This window comes from Marmota flaviventris, chromosome 16 (assembly GCF_047511675.1).
Source record: "Marmota flaviventris isolate mMarFla1 chromosome 16, mMarFla1.hap1, whole genome shotgun sequence".
NCBI lineage: Eukaryota > Metazoa > Chordata > Mammalia > Rodentia > Sciuridae > Marmota > Marmota flaviventris.
The window spans coordinates 821812-834295 of NC_092513.1; the positions used below are offsets into that span (position 1 = coordinate 821812).

At 42.2% G+C, this 12484-nt stretch overlaps 1 protein-coding gene and 1 non-coding gene across 6 annotated transcripts in view; both read right to left on the minus strand.

Annotated features, from left to right (window-relative positions):
• Atp9b (ATPase phospholipid transporting 9B (putative)) overlaps positions 1 to 12484 on the minus strand; it is a 256120-nt gene that overhangs the window by 156401 nt on the left and 87235 nt on the right. For all 5 annotated transcript variants that reach the window (XM_071602592.1, XM_071602594.1, XM_071602593.1 and 2 more), the window contains one exon: positions 1302 to 1396. In XM_071602592.1, coding sequence (XP_071458693.1) covers positions 1302 to 1396 — 95 coding nt within the window. The remainder of the gene's footprint in view (positions 1 to 1301; positions 1397 to 12484) is intronic.
• On the minus strand, positions 547 to 649 carry LOC114092765 (U6 spliceosomal RNA). Its single transcript, XR_003582801.1, has one exon. It is a non-coding gene; the product is annotated as a U6 spliceosomal RNA (small nuclear RNA).

A 12484-nucleotide genomic window follows, 5' to 3' on the forward strand; every position in this document is an offset into this window, starting at 1 on the left:
TGGACAACACATTCTCATATGATGAAGAATACACAAAGGAATAGGAAGCTTGTTGGGGCCCACTGGTTCTGAAAAAGCCAGAGAACACAGAGGAATGACTTCTAATGTAGGGACTACCTGAAATAAACACTGTAGATGGAAGAAGCATGGCACCCCAGCCCCACATGTGCCACTTTCTAGTTTCCAGAAAGTGCAGCAGGGAGAGATTCGGTGGCTCCTGCTGTCCACAACAGCTGCAAACCATTTGCAGCATAAGCAGTAGGTACTCCCATCCTGATGCAACTAAACGAAGGGCAAGCAGTACCTAACGTTCTTTCCACAGCTGACAACAACTGTGTGGTCAAAGGTCACCCCAGACAATCTCAATCTTCCTTTACTCTCCATGGAATCATCGAATCACGTAAGACAAAGCTGCTCTCACTCAGATCAATATTAAATACAAGCTAACAGAAAACAAACATCAAATGACCACAACTAGGGTTTTTTTCAAGAATGGAGGAAAAAAAAATACATGTATGCCAGTATAGAAGATTCTTTTTTTTTCTTTTAAATATGGAACGCTTCACGAATTTGCGTATCATCCTTGTGCAGGAGCCATGCTAATCTTCTCTGTATTGTTCCAATTTTAGTATATGTGCTGCCGAAGCACGCACAGTTTAGAAGATTCTTGACATTTGTAAGAGCTGTTTTAGAGATCACTGAAAATAAACACCATCCATGACCTTGCTCTCTGTCCCAACCTCTACCTTCTAAAGCGACATACAAACACTTGATGGACTCAAGCTGGAGCCTTTCTCCTTTCCCTGGCTCAAGAGACACTGCAAAACGCACTTCCTTCTATCAGAGAGGTTCTCCATGCTTCATTAGAAAAAGCTGCAGGTGACAGACCGGGCTCAAACGCTGATTAAACCAGGGTTGAGTCCCAGTCTCTCAAAGAAGTACCTTGAGTAGCTATTAGGGAGTAAGCTAGTTAGCAACAATGGACCTTCTGTGTCCCACCAAAGTCCTCAACTTTGAGATTATTTAATGAGAATGTAAAAAAGTAGAAAAAGAAAAATGAAAGTCTAAAGTGTGAAGCCAAAAAAACATCCCCAACAATATAAAACAGGTTATGTGCTTAGAAACCTCAGGAAGTATTTTGGTTAGAAATAAGAAAACAACAAAACAAGTTCTCAATGTATTTTCATAGTGTGTATAACTTATATGGCATGAACAGAAAGGTCCTTACTCCCTAGACATTCCCACTGAAGACAAAAGTGTACATGTATCCCTTTATTTGCACACATCTTGATGGTTCTCACCCCCAAGGCCGGCAGCCTTTGAGTGCAGCTCACAGCCACCTTCAGCTTCCAGTCTGTCTCGCCATCCAGCTGGTCCGTTCGAATGAAACATGAACCTTGGAAGTAGAGAAGAAAAAGTCACAACTCTCAAAATGTACTACAGAAGGTTATTCCTGAGCTAAAGTGCACAGATCCAGGCCAGAAGAGATACATCATGAGAACAAAAACCTTCAAAGGCCTTCATTTTGATATGATGTGACTGACAGATCAAGTCTCTGAAAAGATACAGCCATTCAATGTTGTTGGTTTTTTGTTTTTTTTGTGTGTGTTACTTTAATATTTTATTTAGAGACAGGGAATCACTGGGTTACTTAGGCCTCACTAAGTTGCTGAGGCTGCCTTTGAACTCACAATCCGCCCACCTCAGCATCCCAAGCTGCTGGGATTATAGTCGGGTACCACCATGCCAAGCCCATTCAATGTTTTTGATCACCTGATTTCTATTTGGTGTTTCTGCCTTTTAAGGTTTAATATTAACTACTATAGAGACTACAGGGGTCATTTCTACCTTTAATGTCTTTTGAGAGTGACAAAAAAATGAGACACACAAAAATCTCCAAGAGTGCATGATATTACCTTGCTAAAAAAATGTTACATTTACCACCACAGAACATATATTCAATAATAACAGCACAGCTAATGTGCTACTGGACACTCATAGCATATCTGATTTTTTTAATATATTCTTTTATCTGTCAATGGACTATTATTTTACTTACTTATATGTGGTGCTGAGGATTGAACTCTCTCAAGCATGCGAGGAAATGCTGTGCCACTGAGCTACAGCCCCAGCCCTGCTATTTGATTTTTAATACAGAAAAATATCAAGTTACAAAATTCCACTGACCCTCCAAGACTGAGTTATATCATCCCATTTCTCAGAATGTACCCTGAAGACAGAACATGAAAAGCACAAAATGACAAACTCTCAGAACTATTCACTGCAATACTATTTACAAAAACAAAAGGATGGGGGCAAAAAGAGAACTAGCTGAATAAAGGAGAGCACAAGGGAAAAGAAAGGAAAACAAAGAAAGACCCCTACATACTGTTATCAAATGACTTCTAGGACACATGCTGACATGAAGGAAGTAAGAGAACATTATGTACAGAACACTAACTCACAGTAAGAGAAAGGAGAATAAACGTGTGTATAAGTGTGTGAATATCTGTGTTCGAGCTTTAGTGTGTGCATCCATGTACATTTGTACTGTGTATTTGTATCCGTGCATGTGTCTGAGTGTACATGTATCCCTTCATTTGCACGCATCTGTGTGTAACTGTCTAGATGCATGTGTATCTGTGTATGTCTGTGCTTTGTGTGTGTAGGTACAAAGCTGTGGGTATGCACAAGTGCATCATACCTATATGGAAAAGAATGGACAGGAAGAGAAGCCAGACCCAACTACATCTTACTTGATACTGTTCACTTGGAAAGGATACATGCTTTACATAATTGAAAAATCAAATTACAACAAGCTTTACATGCCCCATGCCAATCTCTGTCCTTCCCTCCTTCTGGAAGGTGCCAGGGGCACCTGCTGCTGCTGGCTGCACTGCAGAGTCCACCACCTACTTGCACGGGCTTGCCATTCTGGTATGTCACCAAATTCTCTCTTCACCTGCAGATCTCCTTCCCTGTTATTTCCTCTGATGAAGGTCTAGATCTGCCCTGCACTGAATGCACATCCACGGTCCCACACCAGAGGTGCAAGGGGCAGTGTCCACTCTACAATGGCCCTACAGCCACTCACGCTCCATGCACAGACCCACTGTTACACTATAGGGTGCAGGCAAGACAGCCTTTTCATGTCCAGGTGGAGTGAAACCCAAGCAGAGAAGCTTCTACCCAGTGTATTAGGTTGGTCACCTGGTAGAACAGCTTCTGAAGTAAAGACTGGCTCATGGTTCTTCACCCTCGACATTCCAAGACAAGGAGTTGGTACTCTGCCACCCTCAGCTAGTGCTCCATGGGGGAGGCACATGGATGAGCTGCAGTATTGATGTTTCAATACAATGTGCTCATTATTACCATTACAGAATCTCAAATTTCCCCACATTTTCCATTGGGTACCTCTTTAGGTTCTTGCCTTAGTCCTGATGACATGAATCTATTAGACTTTGACAGTCTCCTTCACAGTCTGGTACTGCAGAATACTACTAGGTTAAACATCATTTCTAGGTCTTTTCAGTGAACAAAAGCAAGAGAGAAAAGTGTGTGTGTGTATGTGTGTGCATGTTTGTGTGTTGCACAAAGTACATCCTGCGTTCACACTGATCTCCCCAATCCAAAGTCAATGCTGTGGGGTTTCTCATGACCCCTTATCGCTTCCAGCTGCATCTCCCTTCTTCTGCCTCAAGGACCCCGATTCTCAAGAACATAGAATGCAGAATGAGAATCCTACCAGGCCCCGTGGCTGCAGGTGGTCTATTCTTTGGGCTTTTACAGGGATAACTGGTAAGCTCATTCTGTGTTAAATGCTGTGTGTAGATTATTGGTTTTATCTGGCAGTCTGATTTCTCTTTTGTGTATGTATGAACGACCTTTGTCATAAATAAACAAACAGTATTATGGAAGTCTATTGCCACACAATGATCCTCACGTTTAAATCTGTTAACATGTGACATAGAGCCACACATCACTGAACAACAGGAGTACCTTCTGAGAAATGCACCACTGGGCAATGTTGCTGGGTATATCAATGCAAACCCGGATGGCACAGGTTACTTGATATGGCCTCCTGATGCAAACAAAGGATGTGGTGAGCACAAATCTGTATGAGCTTGCTGCTAGAGTAACACAGCATACTCATTTACAATAAACTAACACACTCTCTCTCTCTCTCTCTCTCTTTTCAACAAGTAGGAATACATTCTCAAGTAACAACAAAAAATATAGTACAGGAATATCTCAATGATTAACACAGTCATGCATTATCATTACCAAGCGCTAAGCATGTTCATAACTGACATGCCCTTCCAGAGGACTGGCAGCACAGGTTTGTTCATACCAGCATCACTTCACTCACACACATGTACACTGCACTGCTTACAGCATTAAGACCCCCAAGACACCACTGGGCAATAAGAACATTTCAGCTGCACTAAAATCTCATGGGGTCACCCTCATACACATGGCCTGTGGTTGGCTGAGAAGTCCCACTTGGTGAATGACTGCATGTTCATGTTTCTGAAACCATAGTCAGCACCACAACGTACCCACGACAGACAAAGAGTCCAGGTTTCCTCTGTGTTAACTCCTCCTCTCACCCCTCCTCTACCAGCTGCAGGAATCCAGCAATGACCCATGTGGTATTACAGCTCTGCCCCATTACAGGCAGGGTTTGAGAAGACACAAAGACTATGCTGCAATAACCATCACCCAGGATCTCAGAACCTCATATAACTTGCAGTAATGGGACTGCACCCACTAGTGAGTGCTATGTATCCTAAGGAAAAACTGCAGATACACTGTAATAGCTTTCAGTTGCCATTCCAGGAGTTCAATGTTGCACTACAACCGGGAGACTATCATGTAGAAACCTCTGCACAGTATGCAGGCAGACTATATCCACTTAGTGCAGTTACCATGGGGCCATAAAGATAACTGTCCAGGCTAGATCCATGCCATGTGATCTTATTCAGCAAGTGTCCCATGACTGCTGAAAACCTGTCAGGACACCAAGACTCTCCTCCTGCCAGTTATAAATGTATGGGAAAATGAAAGAAATAAAACTGGCATTTACTGAGTGGATGGGAACTTAAACAGCAAGAATGCCGGGAATGAGAGTCTTGACTCTGCTCTTAAGTTCTGTGGAAGCTCCTTGGGTACTTCTTGCCTCCTTCCACTTGCCACAAAACTCTAGAAGAAGCAGAGAGCGCCCTTCTGGGCTTTGGCCCAGTCCTACTCCTGGCTGAGGTGGGACTGGCCTAGAATGCTCATCCTGGAGCAAGAGTTCCATCCTGGTGAGACTACAGTGGGCATGTCTTACCTCAAGATATCTTCATCCTATTCGTTACCATGATTTCCCTTATTTATATCAAGAAGTTCATAATAATAAATTCCTGGGGCTGCAAACCATCAATCTGTCAGAAAGGCAGCAGTGTGAATTTTCTTATGGCCACCTTCTTTTTCTATCACTTTACACACTCTCAAGTGGCTTCCTTCAGAGCTCTGGAATGGCAGGACTTCCTGCAATTGTGCACACCAAGACTCACTGTCACTTTCTACCACTTTTCTAGAATGTTTTCCCCTGTGTGTTTCCTGATAGACTTTACAAAACTCAACTGAAGAAACTGCAAGACGCCCAGTTACAGTGACAATAACAAGAACAAAAGGCCATATTACATAACAGGTTTTAAAAGTTGAAACAATGCCTCAACACACTGGCTGGAGTAATGAAGTTGTGCTTGATGGTAAAAGGCAAATTCACTTTGAGAAGGCGGCAATGCAACCACATACTTTGCTGTCTACATGTGAGCTGCATAAAAGTGTGCAGAGACCAGTCACCAACAGACTCAACAAAGAGAAGGAGTAAAGTGGTGATCACCAGTTAGTCACATGGTACCCAGGCTGTCTACAAAATGATCTGTGGACAGAAGAGTCAAATATAAAATTTAAACTGCACCTAATTATTCAATTATTATACGTCACAGTAATGAAAACTTGGTATACATCATCAGGGAACTGGTGTAATTTGTCTTAACTTTCATAATGAAATTTGTAGACAAGAAAAATGTACAAAGCAAAACTTTCTACACAAAAAATACAAACTGAAGATGTAAAAACTTTGTGATCCTGAATCTGAACTGGAAATCATCAGTGCACCCTTGACAAATTATTCTTTTCAAAAAGAGAAATCAACCAGTTGCAGTGGCACAGACCCACAATCCCAGAAGCCCAAAAAGCTGGAAACAGGAGGTTCACAAATTCAAGGACAACCTGGGAAACTTAGCAAGATCCTGTCTCAAAATTAAAAACAAAACAAAAAGGCTAGGGATGTGGCTCATTGGTAAAGTACCTCTAAGTCAATTACAAGTATCAAAAAGAGAAAGAAGAAAGAAACAGAAATCAAGCTCCTTCCAAAGAAAATACTCAGGAGGAATCAGAGCTGCTTGAGACCTGTGGTGGGGCAGGAGTGAGGAAGAAAGAGGCTGAGACAGTACCCTTCCATGCAGGAAGGCCTGTAGGCAGGCACCACTGTCAAGAGACCACGGAGGCCCTCCACATAGAAGAAAGGGGCAATCTGACTGTGAGAAGCAGTCACGAGCTGTGCAGCATCAACATGTTCAAGTGCATGGGACATAAATCTACTAAAAAGTCTTTGCCTGCCTGTGTTAAGAACCCACCATGTTCTTTTGTTGTTGTTGTAAACTGATGAACCATAATTGTATACATTACAGGGAATAAAATGTTGTTATATGATTCATGAACACAATGTGAAATAGTTAAGCTATTCAACATATCTATTACCTCAAATAATTGTCATTTTCTATAGTAAGACCATTTGAAATTTACTCTCTTAGTTATTCTGAACTGTACAGCATACTATGACCAGCTAAAACAGATGTAAAAATAAGTAAATAAGTAAATGAAAATTAAAAAGGCCTTATTCCTATAGCGTTGGGCCATTGCCACCCCAGCCTTTTGTAGCCACAATTGTCTTTGTGTCTGTGAGGTGGATGGTCTGTTCCAGATTCCATGCGGAACTGAAAACACGCAGCCTGTGTCTTTCTGTGGCTGGTTTATTTGCCTCAGCAGAACATCCTCCAAGTTCGTCAGGTTGCACAAGTGATAGGATGTGCCTCTTTCTAAAGGCTAGGCAGTGCACCACTGTGCACACATGCCAAGTCACCCACAGCACATCCTCTCCAACCACTTGATGCCTGTGGACACTGGCCAATGGCCCCATACCTGGCTACTGTGAGTTTTAGCCAGGATCACGGGCTTCCAGACATCCCTGCAACATAATGCCTTCAGCTTTCTTAGGTAAAAATCCATAATTGGAATTGCTGCAGTAAATGAAAATTCTATTTTTAGTTTTTCCAGCATATTGTTCTTCAAATAAGTAAATAAGGGGAGTACTGAAGATTTGTTTTGCCTTTCCTGAAATTTCAGAGTAATCAAAACAGTTGATAGGAACAAGTTTTAAGAGAATGTCAATTTCAAAGAGAAAGGGAAGGAGTTAACACTTGTCAACAAGGAAGGAACCAGTGGGTCTGGACAGAGCTCCCTGTGGCTGCTAACCCAGGAAAAACAAGGTGGGCCAGGGCACACCTGTCTACTCATCACATCACTCCAAGAGGGCCATCTGAACATCATGCAGCTGGCATCACACCAGGACACACAGAGTAGCAGTGACACAGCATCCATCAACAAAAAGAGAAGCAGCAGAAAGAAATCTGAAAACAATCATAATGAAGTCTTTAGACTTTGCTACCACTTAACAGGAAACAAAGGCAGAGCTTAACTAACACCACAGTTGTGCAGTCAGGCAAATCTAAAATATGGGAAATTCTTTAGGTCAAATTACTCTGTTTCTTCAATAAGTAAAAAAGAAAGAAGAGAAGGAATTATATAGGTGAAAACAGACTTAAGAGACATACTCACCAAATGCAATGTGTCAGACCATAGGCCCTGATTTGAATAGATAAAAAGAAATAAGAAATCAGAGAATCAGAAAGTTGGAAAGTAACTGCATATAAGATGATGGAGAATTTTATGGGATGACAATAGAACTGTGGTTCTGGTTGTAAAATGCCAAGGAACTTAACTGACATAATCACACAGTATTGGGATTCCTGTGCCACTGGAGGAGAGGATGAGACTGATGGAGCAAAACTGGTCAAATAATGACCACAATTAACATGGGATGAGGGCTCCACAATGGTTCACTGCAATACGTTGCATGCACAGACTGAGTTGAAAGTTCCTTATAACAAAAAGCCTAGGATCCAATGGGAGAAAGCACAAATTGAATAAAATCTTTAAGGGACTGTCACTTCAAGAAAGAGAATAGTTGACTGTTTCCTGTTCTCTCTAAACACAGTAAACACCACCAAACATTACTCATAAAAACATCAGAAGGTTCTGGACTAGCCAACAAGAATTCTGCCCACTGAACACAGCCTTCAGGATGAAGAGAAAGCATCAAAAAGCACTGCATGTCGGGAGGCAACAATAAACTGCACACATAATTGTATGTGTGAACACCTAGAGTGAGAAGCACCACAGCTCACTCAGTAAGCACTTCTAAAAAATGCTCAAAGTCCACAAAAAAGTCTGGGACAACATCAACTGACCTTCACGTACTCTCTTGTTTTATAGTGGTGGGGCCAAACCCAGGGCCCCACAGATGGCAGGCAAGCTCCCTACCACTGCCGCCCCCCACCCCCCACCCCCGTAAACCCTTCTTCGAGTGTTAAACCATCTCTGCTCTTGTAGCCACGGAGTACCACCTTTTTTACTCTTCTAAATCCCCATCACTTTGAAACCTCTGTGGCCAACATCAACAAGGTTTGCTGCCAAACCCAACAGACCCTTCACATCACTCTCCAATGGCCTCAGAGCAGCACTGGGCAACAACCTGTTCCTTCATGCAAGCGCTCTCCTCTGGCCTTACCGATTCCATGTGCTGCTGGATCCTCCCCTAGCTGTCTGCCTGTACCTGGGTCTGCAATGGTATCCCCAGATGTGTTCTGAAGACTCCTCTCCTTTCTCTACAAAAACCTCCTTTGATGACAGGGGTAAGTAGCAAGAAGGGACTGAGTACATCACAATTCCAGGAAGCACAGCTCAGTTAGAAACCACCTCCCAAAGACTGTGGGGTGAGAAACCAATGTAACACCAAATTAAGTAAGAGTCTACTCTACTGATTAGAAACTGCCCGGCAGCAAATCCCTCAAAAAAAAAAAAAAAAAAAAAAATGTACAAAATACATGTGCATAGTAGAATGTCTCTTCCTCTTCCTCAAAAATGGGGAAAGTCACTAACACCTGCTGAGCAGCTGCTTACTGAGAACCAGAGTTCCCCCAGTATACCTGAAGTATGCTGCCATCCTCTGAGAAAACCTATTCCAGCTTTTCAGACAGACAAGCCTTAGATCTCAAGAGAAAGCATACAGTCCAAAAACCTCGATCAGGTGCACTGCACCCCAAATCCAAGCCTTACAGCATCACACACCTTAGTCCCCCTGCTGCAGCACCTAAAATCACAGCTGAAGCACTGAACAATTTGAACTGTGATAAACAAACATCTGCTTTTGGAGTGACCTAGCTGAACTACTTCTGCAAAACCCACTCCCTGCAGGAGCAACCTCAGCAACCCTGCTCATGGTCTGCTGAGCCCTGGCTCCACACACACCACCTACTGGTCAAGGGTAGTGCTGCAACTTGTTTGAGGAGTCAGGTTCTGCAGTGCCAAGGGCTGATCAGGGAAGGCAGGGTCCTGCTCTAGTTCACTCAGGAATCGGCTTTATAGGCACTGTCCCTGCTCTCCTGAGACCACACCCTAGACACTAACAGATACTTGTGATCTCAGGCTTAAGCTGAGCTATGTAGGACTTGCTGCTGGGTCAGAGGAGCATGAGTTATTTAGCCCCAGTGCCAGTGAGGCTGTGGCACTGCTAAATTGTCTCTGGGGAAATCCTTCTGAGTTTGCCCCAGTCCCCCTGTGATAGCTCTTAGAACCTAGCACAGGCATACAGCTTCCCTGTCAAGGATCCTGGGACTCTCCAAGGAGGTTCCTGCTGTGTTGCTATCTCCTACCTTGAACTGTTGACTACCAAGTTCTCCCAAATTTCTTAATGATGCCCTGGCATAAACTGTGCCAGGCTCTGTTCCAAAGTCTACTGCCTGCAGAAATCTGTTAGAACATGTGAGCCACTGCACTGGAGCTAGGGCAGGACATGTGCTTTTCAAGTGCCCTTGGGGTGAGCTTGTGGTAGCAATCCCTCCAGGAGTGTCCACTGGCTGACCCACTAGCTAGAGCTAGGAATCACTGGGGTGGGACACCTATAAGGCTGGAGCAAAGCTCTTGCCTATGAATAGGAACTGGAAGCAGAAGGGCCAGCACAATATTCTGACACAAGTTTCCTGAGCATGGCTTCTGCATCACGGTCGGAGAAAAATCAGAGAGGGGCCAGCTCTGCTTGGGATGAGGCCTTCGCCTCCACCAACAAGAAGTAGAGAAACAAAGCCCTTGGTCTAGAATAGAGCTTCCTTCTCATGGAGCTGAGGCAAGGAAGAGGAAAGGTAATTTGCCTTCCACATATACTACCTATTGGTGAAGGGCGGTGCTTAAACTTGCTTGGCTAGTCAGGTTTCCACCCTGTGCTACTGGCTATGTGTGGCTTGGAGACAAGTCAGTCTCAATTCCCATAGATTCAATCTGTTCTTAGTGGAAATAACGGTCTCTGAAAAATATGGAAACAATTACTCTCAAAAGACACATCACCAAGCATTTAAGATTCATTTTAGGGACTCTCCAATGAAAATAAAAAAAACTACTTGGCAACTTTTGGAGACACTACTGATTTTCACAACAAGGAGGGAGGCCAGGGAATGCCACCTTCATCAAGTGTGAGGTGAAGACATGGATATTCTCAACACCCAACAGTGCATCAATACAGATCCCACAGCAAAGAAAATACAGAGCCCTATGTATGACATGACAAAGGTAAGGACTTCTGCACCAGAGGTTTGTGACTAAAACCTGGCATGACACAAGGAACAGCCAGATGGTTCAAGGCTGAACAGTTCACTAATTGACACTCCTTGTCAAGTTACTTTATTTTATTAGGACTCACTGTTTTTTCTTCTCTACAATGGGGAAGTAAGGTGTCTCATGGAGTGGTGTTATAAAAATCTACTACACTCAGCCATGAGGGCATACACTAGGAAGTCACTGACTGGTAGCAAATTATTTCTCAAAAATAGAGAAACACTTGTGCTTACTGCTGGACATTCTTTCATTCTCACTCTTCATAACCATCAAATGCTTTTCTCTTCCAAATGATGCACTGTCAACTAATCACAGTGCCACCAATTTAGTGCCTCAGATGTGTCCTAACCATGTAGTCACTTTAATTCTAACCCTTTTAGCTATCCTCAATATGGGCATTTGAATGTGAAGCTGCTTCTCTCAGGCACAATAAGATCAGAGCTATAACAAGATTTTCCAACCATTTGCTTTATCAATTAATGATATATTCAAGAGTTTTTCTCTGATTACATACACTTTAAATTATGATGTATGTAAATAAACATATATTGTACGTTATTTTTCCTAAAGATTATATGAAAAGAACAACACTCTCTACAGCTGATGAATTTCAACCAGGAACCAATATAAGAAAATTTGTACTTCATGTTATTTTAAAGTTCAATGTTCTTTCAAGATTTTTTTCTCTTAAACATATGAATATATTTATTTTGATTAAAAAAATAAATAAAAGTAACTTCAACGGAACAGATTCTCATTTCTCTCCAGTCTGCTCCAAATCTACTTTCTAAAATTTAAATAAGAACAGGTGAGACTCTCTGTAACGTCTTAAATTTCATACACACAGAGTATCTAAAAGTTAAACCAATTATCTGGATCTTTGTAGAAATATTAAACAATGAAAACAGTTCAGTTGTCTTTCTGTAAAAAAAGACACATATCATGTTAAATAATTATATGCTATTTTTAAAACTTAGGGGGTAAAATGACATACTATTTTTCCCCCAAGCACAGTTAAACTTACTAACCACACAGCAATTGCTACAATAGGGGCAAGGAGGAGTACTGCAGTAAAATCTGAAGCATATCAACCTGGCTTATCTTGAGAGAGCCAGATCTAGTAATTTTTAACAGAAGCACGAGCTACAACGAATGCCAGTTATAGATCAGTAAAAATGAATTATTAAATTGGTCTGCTTATATCCTATTACAGACTTCTTATGAATACTTGATTTTATTTTGAATAATTGACAAGAGTTGACAGGAAAGGACAGGTTTAATAACCACCAAATTAAGATCAACTCGTGTATGTGTCACATTGGAGAGCCACATCAGGTGGTGATGAAGTAACTGAAGGACCCTGAGAGACAGCTGAGTCTGTCATAGTGTAACAAGTCACCTCTCAGCATTAGCAGGTAGCCTG